The sequence below is a fragment of the Leguminivora glycinivorella genome, chromosome 19 (assembly GCF_023078275.1).
Source record: "Leguminivora glycinivorella isolate SPB_JAAS2020 chromosome 19, LegGlyc_1.1, whole genome shotgun sequence".
Taxonomy (NCBI): Eukaryota; Metazoa; Arthropoda; class Insecta; order Lepidoptera; family Tortricidae; genus Leguminivora; species Leguminivora glycinivorella.
This window is the reverse complement of record NC_062989.1, coordinates 6,665,106-6,686,399: the sequence shown is the minus strand read 5'-3', so window position 1 is coordinate 6,686,399 and position 21,294 is coordinate 6,665,106. Positions and strand designations below refer to the sequence as shown.

General features: G+C 38.0%; 1 protein-coding gene across 1 annotated transcript in view; it reads left to right on the top strand.

Moving 5' to 3' along the window:
- LOC125236750 (small G protein signaling modulator 2-like) overlaps positions 1–21,294 on the top strand; it is a 195,097-nt gene that overhangs the window by 99,235 nt on the left and 74,568 nt on the right. Inside the window, exon 3 of the mRNA XM_048143675.1 lies at positions 10,909–11,072. Coding sequence (XP_047999632.1) covers positions 10,909–11,072 — 164 coding nt within the window. The remainder of the gene's footprint in view (positions 1–10,908; positions 11,073–21,294) is intronic.

The following is a 21,294-nucleotide window of genomic DNA, read 5'->3' as shown; positions in this document are numbered from 1 at the left end:
TTACCTACAACGTCCGTTTATTTCAAATCCTATAGGTACTATTTCTTTACGTTTAGTCATATTAGGTAATATTACGATTAAAGTAACTATTTGATAAATTTCTGATCGTTTGAATGAAAGAACTTAACGCTACCTAAAACTGTATCGAACACATCTACGATTCAAATAAACCATTGAGAACCATACATACACTACTCACTTCTATAATGTAATTAATCGCAAATTGAATGTAATAATTATGTGGTAACCATTACAAAAATTACGCATATAAACAAATCACTAATAGTACCAGAAAGGTTGCAAACACACGGCCGCTATTTATAGACTACACCTACTTCTACCATATCTACACGTAACTAAATAGGTAAATACTCGTCATCATATTACCAAATTAACATACACACGATTGCAATTTATTTCGACACAAACCCTAGTAAATATTACAAAGTCACGCGGGTAATCATATCACTAGTAATACTAAAAGGTTGCAAATACGTGACCGGTTTTTATGATAGTACTATTCTTCTACAGCTTTTACGCGTATAAGGGACAGACTACTATAAACATACATACTTTGAGACTTACTTCCGTGAAACTAGTGCCTACGCCAAATCTTGGGATTAGTTGTCAACGCGGACCCCAAGCTCCCATGAGCCGTGGCAAATGCCGAGATAACGCAAGGAGGATAATGATGACGTTGAATCTTACTTCCGACTCCGATTGTACGCACTAACCCAATAATCCGTTTTCACTCTTCGTAATCGTTCCCGAACTCCGACCCACGTATATCGTCAAAACACAAACAAGTATCTGTTACACTGTTAAAAAATCAAACTAAACTGAAAATATTCACTTCGAACTTTATAGCATAGCTGGCAAACTAAAACAATCAACAAGATTTAATTTATTGCAAAATACAAGGTATAAGCTAACATGACCTATGGAACTACCCGCCATTCATTCAAGACAAATATTACGTTCCGTTTATACTACGCCCATTATGTTTTGTTTATGCTACTACGAATTCTATGAAACCATACGAACGATATACGATCTTACTAATAAGTACGCCGTCACTATAACCTATGGGTATGCACAAAGTTGAATAACAACCAACAACTAAATATTTAAATTAACATACCATGCCAGTGTTATCCAATATCGCGTCCACCTCGTGATAGGTAGACTTACGTGGCTCCACTCGCCCACGTGAATGTAGAAACCCCAACCATGTGCCGTCCATCTTTGACACAAGCTCTGTCCTAGTCTCCCCTCACAACACAAGGCGATAGCAATTAGATACTCACGCCCATGTTAGGACTATATGACGTGTCTCGGTCAGCATGCCTTCAGGTTTAAGAATACTGAATACTCACAGTAATCATGACGCTAATGATAAGTAGTCGTTGTGGAAGCTGCCTCGATAGCCACGCTGTCTTTGGAATTCCTCACGAAGATAATAGATAGCACGTAGATATTTACGCCCATAGTTAACTATGCAACTTACATTTCAACCGACATGGCTGCAGACTATTCAACAATGACCCAGATCTTACAGATGGTGTGCTGTAAAGGAATAGATAAGGAACCTGAACACTCACAGTAACCCCGGAACCAATGAAACGTAGCTCTTTTGAAACCTCATGGCGGCATGATGCTGTCTTTCGCGCCAACGCTCAGCTTGCCACGACATGCCGCATGCAATGTCTCGCCCGTCACAGCCGTTGGTTTTCTTCATCCTTTAAATCTTCTGATGGCGGATGCTAGACCTCGTATCTGTGAACAAGCTTATTACACGTTTTCCTTACAAACTAACACTCACAGAATTCCCTACTGTCTCGACGCTCTGCCGACGGAAAAAGCCCCTAAAATCTCCTCTCCCTTTGTTTTCTGCCTTCTCTCTTAACGATCCCTCACTCGGTCTTACATCCGCTTCCCCCTCTTGTTTTCACCAATCCCTCATCGGTCTTATCAAAATACCGTGTCCTGATTGGTCAATATCTTCAATGCTAACATAAGATTGGTGGTTATAGTTTCCCGCGCAATTGAATCGATCTCCCGGCATTACTTTAATAAGAAAGTCAGTAAAATAGAAAATCATTAATTATTTTGTTGAACAAAGATTAGATTAAATAATTTATTTTAAATGTTTACGTTAAGTCCGCAGGGTAGCAATCAATGAATCAAAACGAATCGACCTAATAGTTCCCTACACCATTCATAGATGGCGTTCAATTGAGCGTCACGTCTACAATCCCAAGATAACGCGCGAAATTCAATATTGAAAAGTTAAATTATCTAACTGAATTAAAACGTTAAATAATTGACTGTAGATGTCGGTCTGTTACAGACTGATAATATTGTAGTATCTTTTAAAGCAATATATACGAGGTTGTCTCAAGACTTACTAAGTATCCTCTTACGACGGCAACTTTATACCTATGAATGTCTGAATACTCACGTTGAGGCTGCTGAACCGGTGTAGGTGAGATATAATAATGGATATTGCCTGGACTATGTTTATTAAGTAACTATCATCACTGTGACTATTCTATGCGGACCAAAGAGGATCGAGTATTATAGAGAGTTACTGTCAGAGTAAAATGTGTAATCCCAGTGCATAGACTGCCATCTCTCGACACAGGCTTAAAACTTTTGAACCTCAGTTTTGACAATTTGACCCATAACTTGATTTGTGTTAAAATGTCAAATATTATTATTAGCGCCGAGCCGAGCGTTCCCCAAAGGTGTAACGCCATCTAGGTCACCGTACCTTTTGCTCTATGGCTTTGAGGTACGTTTTTTTCTTAGACTTTATCCGTCTATACGGAGTTATATATGTCTTTGATGCGGACTAAATCATGAGCCGAAACTGGTGATTTAATAACAATTAACAAATTTGTGTCCTCTTTATTAAGTTTAGTTTGTGTTACGATCCCCACAGTTTTATTTTACTTCTGATAGGTGTGTATACCGTCATGGCAAAGTTAAAAGCTAGCTTAGTCAAAATGATAATCGTTGAAGCTATGTGACGATCAAAACGTAGTCTACATAGTTCTATCGCGCCACTATTAGAAGAGCCATAGGGAGTGCTAGCTATGAAACGCTAAAGAAGCATGCACGCACTTTACTTACTTATTTAAAAAAGTATAGCAACTAGCAAGGACAATATATTATAGGTATGGCTTTTTTAGGGTTTTTAAAAAGTAAATACTTTGAAACATGATATTCAGTAAATTTTAATTAAAGAATCATTTTTACGACTTAATTACTATTTATAACAAAAAATAAAACCGCCTTCAAAAAAGCGTGTTATTAACACGGAGAAACTAAAAAGCCAAAAATAATAAACCTTCGAATTCAGATTTCTTATCGGATTGCAATAATCTAAACATCCAAATTATAAACAAATCAATTATTTTTGTAGTCGGTACCAGACCTGTTCGTCACCTTGCTATTTCCTGTTTGCCCCACCCAACCATACGCAGGCTGGCCCCGACTCCAAAAATAATTGATTTGTTTATAATTTGGATGTTTAGATTATTGCAATCCGATAAGAAATCTGAATTCGAAGGTTTATTATTTTTGGCTTTTTAGTTTCTCCGTGTTTTGTAACACGCTTTTTTTGAAGGCGGTTTTATTTTTTGTTAAAAAGTTAATTTATTTGTTGATTTTTAGTGGTTCCTAGTGATATTATATGTATCAGTCCGAATATGTGTACAGTAGTGAAAGAATTATCCTTTAACTCCTAACCGTTGAGGAGTTGACCTTCCATCATCAGCTCAGCCACATAAAATTATTACCATCAGGCGTAAATACTGGTGTACCTTTGAAAAATACACTAAGAACATTACATGTGCCTATAACATTTGAAGAGTTCCCTCGATTTCTCCAAGATCACATCATCAGACCCCGACTTGGTGCCAATGGGACCATCTCGGGGTTATACCCGTTCGATCAAAAAAAAAATTTTGAAAATCGGTCCACGATCCTCGGAGATATCGAGTAACATACATACAAAAAAAAAAAAAAAAACATTCAGTCGAATTGAGAACCTCCTCCTTTTTTGAAGTCGGTTAATAAAATCAGCCCCACGTTGGGCGCCACATTTTGTAAGTCGCAAAGTTAGAGCGCGACAGAGATAGCGGAACGACCTTGAGCTAGTGTTGTGAATTTAAGTTTCGAGGCGTAAACTACAAAACTCGAGTCGCGACTTCTGAGGCTTGAAGCTTCGAACCTTAAAGTTTCGACCATATAAGCCTCAACTTAATAAGTTCGCGTTGCTGTTTACGAACACAGAAACCTCGAGTCTTTAGGCTTCAAGCTTTAAAGCCTCCTAAACTTTAAAGGTTTAAATCTATAAGGTTTTAGCTTTTAAGCGTTTAACAAATTCGAGCCTGAAGTCAACAGAAGTAAAAAACTGGCCAAGTGCGAGTCGGACTCACCCACTGAGGATTTCGTACTTTTTAGTATCCTGAGATACATGAGATACAGCCTGGTGACGTGACCAGATGGACGGACAGCGGAGATTTAGTACCTAATAGTGTCGCGTTTTCACCCTTTGTGTGCGGAACCCTAGAAACTACCACATTGGACACTGTAAAATTAAGGGTTAAAAATAAATACACAATAATATTTTCTGCCTATAACGCTCGTTGTTTGAGCTCTGAACGCTTAACTCAGGCCTTCGAGGTTCATGGGCTTGAGCTCTCTATGAAGCCCGAGCCTTAAAGACTTACTCTTAAGAGCTCATAAAAAGCTTGAGTCGTTAAGGTTCTGAACCGTTTTTGAGCTCAAACTTTTAACGCTTGAGTCTTCAAAGCTTGAACCTTCAAGGTTTGCAAGTCTTTAAGGTTTAAAAGTCTTCAAGACTAGTCTTTTAACAACACTACCTTGAGCCTTAGACATTATATTACTGGTGGGTGATTTCAGGGGCTAGGGTAACGTGGAAGAATTTGATAGAGGCCCTTGTTCAGTCATTATCCTCCTTGCGTTATCCCGACATTCGCTGCGTCTCATGGGAGCCTGGGGTCCGCTTTGCCCCAGTAATGGGACAGTATGTGCCTATGTGTTTACGTAAGAGTCTTAGGTACCTTATATATATCATTTAGGGTCTCTTCTTAGTCTACTTAGGGTTATTCCGGCTTTTGACAGGGCCAGGGTCAGCATTCTGATTGCGTTTTCTCCACTTCTAACAGTCCTGGGCGTCATCTCGTATAATTTAGGGTACATTTAAAAAATATATGAAACTATTTTTTTCCCGCGGTTTCGCTCGCGTTACATTAGAAAATTGCAGCATGCTCCATACAAACTTCCACCTCCCTTTTAGGGAAGTGGGGGGTCAGAAAAAACAAAAAGTAGCCTACGTTCTCTCTCAACTTCAACTATCTCCACTCACGAAAAAATCACGTCAATTCGTCGCTCCACTCGCTCCTTTTTGCCGTGAAAGTCGGACAAACAAACAAACACACACACTGATTTAAACTTTTACGATTATTACACATAATTATTTTTAAAATCGGGACTTAATCGCGTATGACTACATATTAAACTGACCTCCAACGTTTCAGGGACGGCGTTGTCCCCGTGGTCTCGGAGAAGACTGACTTGAAATGACATCAACACCTTCTGACAGCCGCGCGAGTTTTCTATGTTATAGAATTATTAAATACACACACTTCGCCATTTATGATATTAGTATGGATTGTAGTGACAGCCCTAAAGGCTACACGTGGCGCGGTTTAATATTGTAACTCGGTCGTAATATTCAGCCTCTGATTTATACGGTTTTCATTACCGGCTCGCCGTGGACAGCGATCCATTTAAGTTTAATAGGTTATATCCGGCACATTTTCATTTAAACTCAGTGACGACATAGTGCATCTTCTGGGCGAGCTCACTCCATCGTAGGCCACGTCTTTGCCTTTGGCTAGTCTGTGGTCAAGAGTAAGCCCATTTATAATAATAATAATAAAAAAAAAGTGTAGTACTTACATAAAGCCTGACCGGAAATATATGACTTGAAATGAAATGTGTGATTTGGCGACCGGTCTGGCGCAGTCGGTAGTGACCCTACCTGCTACGCCGCGGTCCCGGGTTCGAATCCCGGTAAGGGCATTTATTTGTGTTATGGGCACAGATATTTGTTCATGCATGGTTTCTATGTATATAAGTATTTATATATTATATATAGATAGATAGATACATTTATTGGTACTAATCATACACCGTCAAACACTGTTACAATTATGTAAAAAATAAAAATAAATAAAAATACAATCTTTCAAATAGAATTCCAATAAAATGATGTCTAATTTGATCTAAGGAACTTGATGCCATTTTGTACATTAAAAAATAAATAATAATAGTAATGATCAGAAAAGTGATATCAATACAATAATTACAACACAATTCGAAAATCAATGAAATTACAATTAAAAATAATAATAATAAATAAGAATTCGTAAATACAATTTTATTATGGCATTTTAGGTCATGTTTAATTTTTAGCTAAATTTTCATTCATCAAAGAACTCATTTATTGTGTAATAGGCCTTCATTAGGCAATACATTTTCAACTTGTGTATAAATTGGCGTTCATTGTCAACATTTTTGATAGCTTCAGGAATCTTATTGTACACTTTAGCGCCCATTACCTTGAGAGACTTGCCCGTTTTCTGCAGTCTATGTGCTATATATCGTTGTCTGAGTACCCACAACACAAGCCTTCTTGAGCTTACCGTGGGGCTCAGTCAATCTGTGTAAGAATGTCCTATAATATTTATTTATTTATTTATTATTATATGACTACTAGCTTTTGCCCGCGGCTTCGCTCGCGTTAAATTTGAAAATTACGGAATGCTCCATAAAAACTTTTATCCTTCATTTTAGGGAAATGGGGTACCCTAGGGGTGGACAGAGGGCGCTACGAGTCCTTGTATGGATTACTCATATGAGAGATAATTTCGACCTCGACAGCTGTGACCTGGGTGGCCGAGCGGATTAAGAGGCATTTCCCGCGATTGGAAAGTACGCTGGTTCGATTCCAGCCTCAGGCACCAGAGGACTTGGTCACTTTTACTTTCATATGTGTAATTTATTTCGGTTTTAATTTATATACATAGTAGTGTGACTACTTTAAGACAGCACAAGATGAAATATTTTCAATAGATTATAATTTAACTTGTGTTCATTAGAAATGGGGTACTCCCCATTGTCTCCAGAAGGAGAAAAAAAAGTAGCCTATGATACCCGCCATCCTTTCAAGTATCTCCACTTAAATCACGACAATTTGTCAAACAAACACACTTTCCCATTTATAATATGGTTTTATTAGTAGGTATGGGTGGTTGGGTGCATTGGGGTCATTTTGAAGAACAGAAATGCTCAGGTAATTTCGAAAGGGGAATCTTGATATGATGGAAATAATAGTGATTTTTATGTGACTTTCGAAATTAGACAACTTTCGAAATTACCCCAATGCACCCTATGGTTTGTCAAGAAGGCGCTGTTATTCTAATGTGCCTAATGAAATTAACGCAACATGGCGCGTAGTTATACCTTTGTGGTCAAGCTGTAAACATAATTGCACAAATTAGTTAAAAAGACATACTTAGCGTATACAGCTAGGTCAAAAATAGTAGAAACTAAAAAGTAATGGCAACATCATAGTATCGTTACGTCTCCTTTGCCACAGTATAATAAAGAGTACTATCGTACAGTATGGCCACTCTCGCTCCCCGCTGAAAGTGCTGCCCACCCCCTCTCGGTTACCGCCTGTCAAAAACGCGAACAGTGGACCTGTCATATCTCACCCATACAAGCATAGTACGCGTTCACCTACACGAGCTTAGACTGTGTGCTAGGAACGCGCCTCTTTCATATATTTGATCGCCAGTGTCCAAGGTGTGCCTTTACACACATTTATTTGAAAGGGACGATTCTACGATATTTTTTAATTTCTATACTCTTTTGCCATGCTTAACACATTTTTGTTATGCTTTTCAGACTTTTACCTTGGCTAGGTCGCGTATATACTTATCAGGCCCCGTAGCCAAATGGCATTTTTGCGACGTGAAACGCCACTGAAACGCCGCAGAAATGTAGTCTGGCTCTGTCGCGCCAATACGCAAAAGTGATAGAGATAGATAGCTACGAAATAGATATTATCGTGAGCGTTTCGTGAGGGTTTGAGCATTCGGCTACGCACACTGTTTAGAATATAATAGGTAGGTTTGTATGTTTAGTACCTATCCCATAAAAGTGTGTTAAGTCATAATGTGTTGTTTATCCGTATTTTTGTTAGTCGTTATTTGTTTTTTATCAGAAACGCTTTACTTTCATGGATGATATTTTTAAAACACCCAATAAAATAATCCTGCTTAAGTGTGTAGTGTACTAAAGTATTTCAGCAAAATTGTAAATTTATACGTAATAGCGAATGAAGTTCGCTAAAAGCGATACTAATAAGATGTAGCATGTAATATCAAATATAATTTACATTTACCTAGTGAAATAAACGTCAAGAGCTCTTATAGAAAGTGAACTGAACGAATATTATATCATATACATTTTATTTACTTTGATATTACATATATTTTGTTACTCATAATCATAACAAAGACGTTTCTTACGTAGGCACTTATGTTATACGTCTAGGATATGTACCCGTATATGTAGATATAACATTATTAGGTACAGCCAGTATTTTTAATACTACAGAGAGGTTGGCTTTATAAATATTAGATTCGTCGTCGTAAAAATATTCAATTTCAGAAGCAATATACTTAGACACTGTTTAAACCGAAAATATTACTTATTACTTTGTATGTAATGTTTGAATTTTATATTAAATTCGGTATAGTACCTACCTATAGCTAATTTGAGACCATTGAATGTTTGTACGCTTACGATAATATCGCTACCGTAGCTAATCTATAGCTTTTTCGTAGTGGCGCGATCGCAACAGGATTGCGTTTCGGTTTCGTTCGGCGTCAACGATTGTCATTTGGCTACGTATCCAGCTGGGCTCTTGTCGGTGCAGTATTTTGAAGTTATTGTCCGTAACCGTAAGATGCCACCTCTCTTTCCATTTAATTCTTTTTTTTAAACCCCTATAGCGAACCGCGTCCGTTTTTACTCCTCGTCAAATTGACATTTAAATTTAAGCTGGCTTTTGAGACCCAGTCGCTAGGATTTTAAACTTCAATGACTAACAATATTAAATTACACAAAGTCAGTGCCAAAATCGGCCTGGTTTCACCTCGCCTTATTGAAAAGGTTCAGCCGGCCTATCAGAATGACTATCGTTGACGCTAAACGCCGATGGAAACGCTGTCTGGCTCTGTCACGCCAATACGGAAGAGCGAAGGAGATTGATCGCTACAAACAAATATTAGGGCATTTTCAAAAATTGGGAGGAAAAATTTGTGAAAGTTGTTAACAAAAATTAACTCGATGTCAGTTTTTACTGACTTCAAAAAAAGGAGGAGGTTCTCAATTCGACTGAATGTTTTTTTTTACTCGATATCTCCGGAATCGTGGGCCGATTTTCAAAATTTTTTTTTTGATCGAATGGGTATAACCCCGAGATGGTCCCATTGGCACCAAGTCGGGGTCTGATGATGAGATCTTGGAGAAATCGAGGGAACTCTTCAAATGTTATAGGCACATGTAATGTTTTTAGTGTATTTTTCAAAGGTACACCAGTATTTACGCCTGATGGTAATAATTTTATGTGGCTGAGCTGATGATGGCAGTTCAACTCCTCAATGGTTAGGAGTTAAAGGATAATTCTTTCACTACTGTACATATATTCGGACTGATACATATAATATCAATAGGAACCTTTAAAAATCAACAAATAAATAAACTTTTTAACAAAAAATAAAACCGCCTTCAAAAATAAGCGCGTTACAAAACACGGAGAAACTAAAAAGCAAAAAATAATAAATCTTTGAATTCAGATTTCTTATCGTATTGCAATAATCTAAACATCCAAATTATAAACAAATCAATTATTTTTGGAGTCGGGGCCAGCCTGGGTACGTGTGGGTGGGGCAAACAGGCAATAGCAAGGCGACGAACAGGTCTGGTACCGACTAAAAAATAATTGATTTATTTATAATTTGGATGTTTAGATTATTGCAATACGATAAGAAATCTGAATTCAAAGGTTTATTCTTTTTTGCTTTTTAGTTTCTCCGTGTTTTGTAACGCGCTTATTTTTGAAGGCGGTTTTAATTTTTGTTAAAAAATTTTGTAACGACAAATTAAGCATGAAATTTCAATACAAATATTGCTTTTGTGTTAAATAATTACACAAACTATAAGCAATAATCCTACATGTAGAACATAAAAAAGTTGGTTTTTAGACTTTTATTCTTAATTGCCGTCAGAAAACTGACATCGAGTTAATTTTTGTTAACAACTGTTACCTGGTACTAATCTTGGGTCTGCAATTTCTGAAAATGCCCATTATCGTGAGCGTTTGTGCATTTGGCTACGCACCCTGTCCTTGCAAAGTTTAAAAGCTCCTAATCGCGGGCTTTTCTCACTGCCGTAACTTCTAATTAGTTTAGTATTCACTGTATTCAGCCGACTCCAGTTTTATAACTATTAGTTATTTGTTGTTTGGGAGTTTGTAGATAGTTTGGCATGATACGATAATAGGAAAATGACGAATTAATTTGGTTTATCTCGGTAATTCAGTGAGATACAGATGTAGTTTACTAAAATATTAACTACAGTTAGTTATGTTATGTTTAGGGACTATTTGTGTTGCCAATTTCAATAACTATCTATGGTTTTCTTTCAATTACTCTGATGATTTAAATCATTAGTACAATATCATTTATAACTCGTTTTAGATATTAATATAATTATAACATTATTAATCTTTGTCCACAGCACTGCCCAGAAGCAGCCCTAGTATCCGCACGAGTGCTATCAGCCGAGGGCGCTCCAGCGGTCCGTTCGGCCTCGGGCGTAGAACGACGGCCTTCAGCTCCTCGGCCTCCACTGAACAAACGAGGCTCCGGGTCTTTACTGTCGTCTTCACCACCACAACCAAGGTCAGTACCAACGAAACAAAAGAATAAGCTCTAATGACGACTGAGGCTGTTCAAGCTGTCACCGGCTTCAGGGGTAGAACGACGACCTTCTGTTCCGAGACCGCCTCTTAACAAGCGAGGCTCCGGGTCTTTCCTGTCATGGTCCCACCACAACCAAGGTCAGTACCAACGAAACAAAAGAATTAGCTCTAACGACGGCTGAGGCTGTTCCAGCTGTCACCGGCTTCAGGGGTAGAACGACGACCTTCTGTTCCGAGACCGCCTCTTAACAAGCGAGGCTCCGGGTCTTTACTGTCATGGTCCCACCACAACCAAGGTCAGTACCAACGAAACAAAAGAATTAGCTCTAACGACGGCTGAGGCTGTTCCAGCTGTCACCGGCTTCAGGGGTAGAACGACGGCCTTCTGTTCCGAGACCGCCTCTTAACAAGCGAGGCTCCGGGTCTTTACTGTCATGGTCCCACCACAACCAAGGTCAGTACCAACGAAACAAAAGAATAAGCTCAAACGGCGGCTGAGGCTGTTTCAGCTGTCCTAAACTCCAAGACAGCCACTCTACGAGCGAGGCTTGTCTTTTATTTTTATCTTTACTTTGATATTGCCACGACAACCATGGTCAGTTCCAACCATGATCATAACCGAGGGTTTTCTTTTGTTCCTGTGGAATCGACGTAGGGAACGCTCGACTGCTTCCTCTCAATAATGGGGCTTCGGGCCCAGTTCTCCTGCTGTCATTAACCACTAACTACTAACTATGTAACCACTACGTCCACTACAACCCAGGCCAGTACTCCTAAGTACTGTAATGTTCTAAAAATGATGTGTAATGCTCGCCAAGGTAGCTAAAACAGTTCGCTTGGTTTCGTGAGTTCTATATGTAGGTATGCTACTTTTGATCTTATACCATAATGTTCATACCATAACGGAAAGGACGTTTCATTCCAAAAACTTTAAAACTTTTTAGACTTGTGGGTTTTAGTCTTGTGGGTTAGTTGGCCAAGTTTAGGTGGAACTAGTACAGCTTTTCCTGACCAACGCTAGCCATATCAAAATGAATTACCAATTTAATAGAATTCTAATACATACATATTTACTTATCACACCAAACATTGGTCGGGTATTACATAATAGACAACACGTGTCAAGGCTCAAGGCTGAAGCGTTCTGTTTACGATATACCTCCTTATTCAATAAGTTCAACATGACTTTGCTTCTTAAATGTAATGTGTTGAACCTTCAATCAGTTAATAGGTATTTGATTGAACATGAACATGTTGGTTTTGTATGCTGACTTTCCACTATTAGGTACACAAAACGGTTATTGTAAATTTAATCAGACTATGTAAACAATAGCATATAAAATTCAAGGACTTTATGGATTTGGGAAATTATTTAAAATAAAACGTGATCTTGAAATGGTATATTCATAAATTATTTGTAATTCCATTATCATGATTAAAATCATCTCTACTTTATCCCGAAGAGCCCAGAATTATTGCCGACCCACTAAAATCTCAAATTAAATTGCTCTGTGAAATTTAATAACATTACATAAGCTCAGTACCTACAAATATCTTTTGAGAACTTGTATAAATACATTAAATAAATGATATAACGTTTTAAGACCAAATAAAAGAGAAGAGCAATCGCAAACGGGCACAACTTGGTCGTAAATCATTATCGCGTATTGCCACGACATCTTGCAATATGGCCGTGGCGTTTTGTTTTTCTACCGCGTCGGAACCTTTTTCCGCTAGGATTTCCCTCTAGCCAGTGATATTACTTTTTTTTTCGCAATTCGTCTGAATACCATCGTATGGTTCGAAATGTTTGCTTAAAGTGGCTCCCAGACGTTGCTCGATTTATTTTTTCAATTTTGTATGTATGATGGAAAATTTGCTCATGCTGTAAAAAAGTGTACCTCTCATGATCAAATAGAACCTAAATAGGAATTAAGAATGTAAAGTATTAAAAATAAGGAGCCATTTTAAACTTCATAGTTTTTGGTATGATGGTGGTGAAAATTCGAAAACTCATTTTTACCAGTCGTGTGTCGTGTCATTGAAAGGTATCCTTTTACATCAAATGAATGGGAATTCCGATGGTGAATGTATATTTTTAGGCTCTGAAAAAGTATTCATGTGTCAAGGATGGAGGGAACTAATATATACATGTATTTGGAACCAAATGGATGTATTAACACAATTTTATGCTTTTCCGGAATAAATCCATCAAAAACCTTTTTGGGATTTACTTAATTTGACTGGCCTACTCTGGCAGTTACAGGGGAAATTAAATTCGCCATCAAGGTACGGTAGCACTACAGTATAAGGACGACTCAGTAATAATTCTTCTAACAAATTTTGCGCCGCGCGGTTTGTCCTTGCGCGAGCCAGGTGCAGAGAGTACAAGTACATGCGGAACCGGATGATGCTGGTCTAGAGATGGGTAGGGGTGAGTAAATACTGAGTATTTACCCGTAATTTACTCAAAGCACCGAGTAAATAGGTACTCGTATTTACTCATTTGGGTGAGTAGAAACTGTTACCTAAAAATAATTTAAAAAATGAGATTTAAGTACTTAATCGTGTTTATTTTAACAGTGTGGACATTTTTATATGAGATTTATATTATAAGAAGCTTATGGGAATCTTAGTTTGTCGAAAAAGAGGTAATCATTGTGAGAAAAAAATAGTGATAATGTTTAGTTAGCAGTTTTGTTTTAAAAAAGCAGGTATTTACAGTAAAAGTATGAGACTTAAATTAAATTGATGTTCTAGATAACGGCATGACGTTCGGAAGTTTTGTTATTGTTAATGTGGCACTTACGACCTTTTATTAAGGGTTTTCTAAAGAAAACTCAAAAATGGCTCAGCTGGTGACGTTTAAAGTACTAGTTTTGTGTTTTGTATTATATGGGCAATAATTTGACGGTTTCTGGATATTTTTCCAACAACAAATTCGAAAGTTATAAAGGTATAAACATTATTTCGGCCTTAATTATCGTTTTATTCCAAAACTGTTCATATTATTAAAAATCTTTGTTAGAAACATTCAATTAATTTTTAAAGACCTATCAGATGATGTATAACACACTGGTAATTTCTGAATTTTATTTTTGTGAAAAATAGTTACATGTATGGAGAGCACGTCTTTAAAATAAAATTCATATAAATTTGATTACTTAACTTAGTAGCCGATAACAAAAGACACCAATATTTCTAATTTGTATTTCCATTTCAGCACGCGAAATAGTTTATACCCACCAATTTGAGTAAAAACGAGTAAATACGGGTATTTTGAGTAAATACTGAGTATTTACTCGATATTTACTCTTGAGTATTTACTCACTACCCATCTCTATGCCGGTCGCGTCAGTACGAGCCGCGCTGCGCGGCGCGTGCGAGAGAGGCAAATACCGATCGCGGGTGATTAACTACTGAGTCCTCCGTATACTGTGGCAGCACGATTAATTTCAACGTGACGCTTCAAGGTCGCTTCGTAAATTTAACAAAATTTTGAAATTGTCTGAATATCTGATTTGATTGATGTAGACGCGGGAATATTGTTGTAAGGAATGTTAGAATCAAAGAGTGAAATTATATTGAAATGGTACTTATGAACTGTTTCACCACAGAGACAATTCGTTAATACTTTTAAAAAATCTCGTATCTCACGCTGTTCCTCAAAGTTAAAACGCAGTAAGTCTATATGCATTTCATACATACTTACTACAATTTTCTTTTCATTGACAGACGAAGATACAAGTTTTTTTAAAAGTAGTGACGAATTGTCGCCCGACAGTGCCACTTCGTCGTTCATTGCCTGTTCGACAAAGAATTAAATCACTAAGGGCCACTTGCAGCAACGAAAATGGAGAGTTAACCCGAAGGTTAACCCAACATTTTATATGGAATTTGACAGATGACAGCCCCCTAACCCCGAGTTAAGTAGTTGGTGCAAGTGGGCCTAATAATGATACTTATCTACCCTGAAATAGGCACAGACAGAGTTGTGTTGTGCACTGTGCAGTCTGTGCACTGTGGTAAATTGGCACTAAACCACGAAAAATGCGGTTAGAGAGTCCTGGGAAACCTAGTAGTGGACTTGTAATCCATACTAATACATACTAATATTATAAATGGGAAAGTGTGTATCTGTTTTGTTTGTCCGTCTTTCACGGCAAAACGGAGCGACGAATTGACGTGATTTTTTAAGTGGAGATAGTTGAAGGGATGGAGAGTGACATAAGCTACTTTTTGTCTCCTTCTAATCCCCCACTTCCCTAAAATGGGGGGTGGAAGTTTGTATGGAACATTCCGCAATTTTCGAATCGAAGCGACAGGCAAAACACGAGCGAAGCCGCAGGCAAAAGGCATTATATATCATCATCATCCTCCATGCGTTATCCCGGCATTTGCCACGGCTCATGGGAGCCTGGGGTCCGCTTTGACAACTAATCCCAAGATTTGGCGTAGGCACTAGTTTTTACGAAAGCGACTGCCATCTGACCTTCCAACCCGAAGGGTAAACTAGGCCTTATTGGAATTAGTCCGGTTTCCTCACGATGTTATAGATGTGTGTTGTGTGTTGTTGTGATGCATTATATATATTTAGATATATATATATAACAGTATATCTAAAGGTATTATATATACTGTTGTAGTGGTCGAAGTACGAGTAACAAAGTTGTAGGTTTTATTATCCACAATCCACAACAAAGTTTGAAGGGGAGCGAAAGTGGGTTGCTTCGTGGTAACGAATGATACTTACATCAGTTTATGCGCAAGATATTATTGAATTTTATTACTTGAACTCATGTTACTCGTCCTAGTTAAGTAGTAGCCGCACACCTCGGACACTGGCGATCAAATATATGAAAGAGGCACGTTCCTATACTTCGTTTCTTTTAAGATTAGAATTATCTGTCAAACGGGTAATCAAAGAAGCAGTGGTCGTAGACCTTCCTTCTTCGATTTCGGCCGATACCACTGACTTCTTGGAACTTATAACTTATAATACTATGTACATAAGTTCCAAGAAATCAGTGGTATCGGCCGAAATCGAAGAAGGAAGGTCTACGACCACTGCTTCTTTGTTTACCCGTTTGACAGATAATTCTAATCTTAAAAGAAACGAAGTATAATAGCACACAGTAAGCTCGTGTAGGTGAACGCGTACTATGCTTGAGTACCTCTTGAGTACCTAGGAGTGAAATATGACAGGTCGACTGTTCGCGTTTTTGATAGGCGGTAACTGTGAGGTAACCGAGAGGGGGTGGGCAGCACTTTCATAGTACCTATAGTACTCATTATCATGGTTCTTGGTGTAATAATTTTGCCAAAAAAGGTAAACTGCTTTCGTTAATAACTGTAGACTTTTATAAACCTAAGATTACGGTTTAAATGTAAATGAAAAAAAAATAACCTTGGAAAATTCGTTCGTCGTATCTTACAATGGGACAATAGTGCATTGTGCCACGTGGGGCGGAAGTAAAATATTGCAAACGAGAGTAAATTAAATCGTGACGGGTTGCCGGAGTAGCGTAAAGACTCGATTTGGAAATTTTGGAACATTATTGCGCCTCGGGTTACACACAATTCTTTTATCACACTTGCAACAAAAAAAGAAATTAAAAACGATAAAGTAGTACATTACGATACCAGTGCGAAAAAGAGGAAATACGAGTGGCGATAAATTAAAACACGATCGCAGGGAGAGGGGAGTGTTTTAATTCGACACGAGTTACGAATTTCCTTTTTAGGGTTCCGTCGTCAACTAGGAACCCTTATAGTTTCGCCATGTCTGACTGTCTGTCCGTCCGTCCGTCCGTCCGTCCGCGGATAATCTCAGTAACCGTTAGCACTAGAAAGCTGAAATTTGGTACCAATATGTATATCAATCACGCCAACAAAGTCCAGAAATTAAAAATGGAGAAAAAATGTTTTATTAGGGTACCCCCCCCCCCTACATGTAAAGTGGGGGCTGATATTTTTTTTCATTCCAACCCCAACGTGTGATATATTGTTGGATAGGTATTTAAAAATAAATAAGGTAAAACCTTAGACCCGTATAGATCGTTTTTAGGGTTCCGTAGTCAAGGAACCCTTATAGTTTCGCCATGTCTGTCTGTCCGTCCGTCCGTCCGTCCGTCCGTCCGTCCGTCCGCGGATAATCTCAGTAACCGTAAGCACTAGAAAGCTGAAATTTGGTACCAATATGTATATCAATCACGCCAACAAAGTGCAAAAATAAAAAATGGAAAAAAAGGTTTTATTAGGGTACCCCCCCTACATGTAAAGTGGGAGCTGATTTTTTTTTTCATTCTAACCCCAACGTGTGATATATTGTTGGATAGGTATTTAAAAATGAATAAGGGTTTACTAAGATCGTTTTTTGATAATATCAATATTTTCGGAAATAATCGCTCCTAAAGGAAAAAAAAGTGCGTCCCCCCTCTAACTTTTGAACCATATGTTTAAAAAATATGAAAAAAATCACAAAAGTAGAACTTTATAAAGACTTTCTAGGAAAATTGTTTTGAACTTGATAGGTTCAGTAGTTTTTGAGAAAAATACGAAAAACTACGGAACCCTACACTGAGCGTGGCCCGACACGCTCTTGGCCGGTTTTTTGATAATATTAATATTTTCGGAAATAATCGCTCCTAAAGGAAAAAAAAGTGCGTCCCCCCCCTCTAACTTTTGAACCATATGTTTAAAAAATATGAAAAATATCACAAAAGTAGAACTTTATAAAGTCTTTCTAGGAAAATTGTTTTGAACTTGATAGGTTCAGTAGTTTTTGCGAAAAATACGGAAAACTGCGGAACCCTACACTGAGCGTGGCCCGACACGCTCTTGGCCGGTTTTTTGATAATATTAATATTTTCGGAAATAATCGCTCCTAAAGGAAAAAAAAGTTCGTCCCCCCCCTCTAACTTTTGAACCATATGTTTAAAAAATATGAAAAATATCACAAAAGTAGAACTTTATAAAGTCTTTCTAGGAAAATTGTTTTGAACTTGATAGGTTCAGTAGTTTTTGCGAAAAATACGGAAAACTGCGGAACCCTACACTGAGCGTGGCCCGACACGCTCTTGGCCGGTTTTTGTGTGTGTATTATCGTACGACGTTTTTTAGTAGGTACGGATGACCCTCCGAAGTTTCGACCTGACAAAAAATTAACCACTTTTCGCACCAGTGCGTAAAAAAAAACCATCTGTACTGAATGAGTTAGTTACATGACCTATATTAGGCATTGTAACCAAGATGCTGGTGGCACTTTCTCGATATATACGAGAAGTCACTTATTACCAGAGGGCGGAATTGCTCATGGCAAAAATCAAACGTCAATCGAGTTGAAACGTTAAATTTTATCGACTATCGATTGAACTGAAATTATCAGTATATTGAGTTGTTTTCGTCGTAAGTAAGACGAGGATACTTCTTTATCCATTTGTTGACTGTTTTTCGTTTTAGATTAAGCATTTTTTTTCAAACGTTCTTGCAAGAGGACTAGTGACAAAAATGGTAATCAAATGTTATACAATTTACTTTTAATCTAGTCAAAGAGGTCAAAATCAAATGGTCGAATAGCTAATCAGAGGTCAAATAAAGGCAGAAATTTAAAAGGTGACTGGTTTTATCGATAGCTGAAAATGTCGATAAAATTTACCGTTCCAACTCTATTGACGTTTGATTTTTGCCATGAGCAATTCCGCCCTCTGCTTATTACGTCAGCCAGATGCTTTACGAATTCTGTAAAAAAACCGTGATTATAAACAAATAAACATGTAAATGAGATGCCAATATTGCTTCATCTCTATCGGGGCCATATTTTTCGAAGTTACCCCCCTCCCTTGGGATTAAATATTTATGCGGTTTCCACTCATCAGAATCGCGAGCGTGTCCCAAAGTTTTTCCCATTCCGTTACCATTTTTTTTTTCATTTTTGTATGGCGGTAACTGAATGGAAGGTTTGAAAATTGTATGGAAATCTTGGTACATTTTTTTTCTCCTATCAGGATCGAAAGACCTCGCAAAATAACCAGGTTACAAGAAAGTAGGGTGGACAACTTTGAAAAAAATGGCCAATACATTACGATACAAGTGCGGAAAAAAGGAAGTTCGAAACGAGTGCCGTTAAGAACGACACGACTAAAAGGAGTGTTTTAAATCGACACGAGTTACAAATTTCCTTTTCGCACGTATACCTATCATACGATGTTTTTCAGTTTCAGTACAGAATGTACAGATGTCCCTCTGAAGTTTCGACCTGACAAGAAATGAATTACTTTGCGCACTAGTGCGGGCAAAAAGCACCATCTGTACTGAAAAACTATTATTTTTGCTTCTACGCACCGTGTAGGAGATACAGCCATTCAGTTTTCAGTATACTTTTTAACCCCCGACGCAAAAACGAAGGGGTGTTATAAGTTTGACGTGTCTGTCTGTCTGTCTGTCCGTCTGTCTGTCTGTCTGTCTGTCTGTTTGTCTGTCTGTCTGTGTGTGTGTCTGTCTGTGGCATCGTAGCTCCCGAACGGATGAACCGATTTAGATTTAGTTTTTTTTTGTCTGAAAGCTGAGTTAGTCGGGAGTGTTCTTAGCCATCATGTTTCATGAAAATCGGTCAACAATGTCGCAGTCGGGGGGTTTTTCAAAATTTTAATTTTGTGGTTAGGTTATATTTATTTCATACCATGTTTGGGAAAAGCACTATACATATCTCGGAGGGAAATATGGGGTTGCCCGACTCAGCCCTATCGGCCTCGCTTTGCTCGTCCGTCTATATGTATTCGGCCGGCAACCCCTTTTGTCCCGGCCTCTGTAGTAATGTACTACTATTAGACTTATATTGACCGGGATATAGACCGTGATTACCTTTTTGATTTTTGTCGAGCTCCCGATATTTCGACGCAGTTGCATGCATCATGATCACGGAAAACCCGTTGTCCCGTTTAGATCATGATGCATGCAACTGCGTCGAAATATCGGGAGCTCGACAAAAATCAAAAAGGTAATCACGGTCTATATCCCGGTCAATATAAGTCTAATGAAAATAACCGTGAATCATTCTAAACTCTTAATGTACTACTATGTTCAGAATTTGTGAGTGTGTTTAGTAAAACGTCCCACTTTGTCGGTTACCATTAAGGCGAGATTTACTTGTATCTTCATATGAATAAACTGACAAAGTGGGACGTTTTCCCGTGCACACTCACATTTGAAATCAATCGGTTCTTGTGTCTGCTTTTGGCTGTATAGATAGATCAATAAAAATGATGGGACATTCATTTAAAGTAAGCACATCTAATACTTTTAAATCCATCCTACCACATGTTCCAATAAATATTATTTCTTCGCAATAAGTTTCCAATATGATTCAGGACCGAAAGGAGAAATCTTAATAGTTATTTGTTTTACAAGGGGGCAAAGTTGTTGTTTAACCGCACGTGCCAATATTGATACCCGAGCAAGCGAAAGATTCCAATATTGAACCGCGAGCGTAGCGAGTGGTTCAAAAAGTGGAATCTTGAGCGTTGCGAGGGTATCAAGGCACGAAGGTTAAACAAACTTTGCCACCGAGTGAAACACAAAATTTTTCACCACACCAACACGAACAAAATACTGACTATAAAACATCAAAATGAATGAAATCTATCAATTTAATCAATATTTATGATTCAAAACCATCATTTAAAGGTAAAATCTAGTAGCCACAGCCAGATTAAGACATCGAGTTAAAATTTGTATGAAATTACTTTGCCCCCTTGTGGATAAAATGCAATTTTGCTATCTGTTTTCGAATAGCAAAGAAAGCCTTTACCAGTTGGTGTGGTGAAAAGATCTTTTGTAAACCCCTCAAGGTCAAGGCCGCCCCGATAAATCTCTGAAGGGTCTATCGAGATCGGCCGTGAAATAGGGACCCGATTCCTTTAATGTAGGTTATGTTTGTTCTTTGAATTCTCTTTTGCTCTCTTAATGGATATTGATATTACGTATGGTCTGTTATACCAGATACAGTCAGCGACATAATATGTTGCCATGTTATCCTTACATTCTGCGAAATGTATGTGGAGCTGACGCTAACATGTATTGTATAGTCTATACCCGTTTGATTCTTTAAAAATATGTAACTAGATTTTGCCCGCGGCTTCGCTCGCGTTAGAGAGAGACAAACAGCCTATGTCACTCTCCATTCCTTCAACTATCTCCACTAA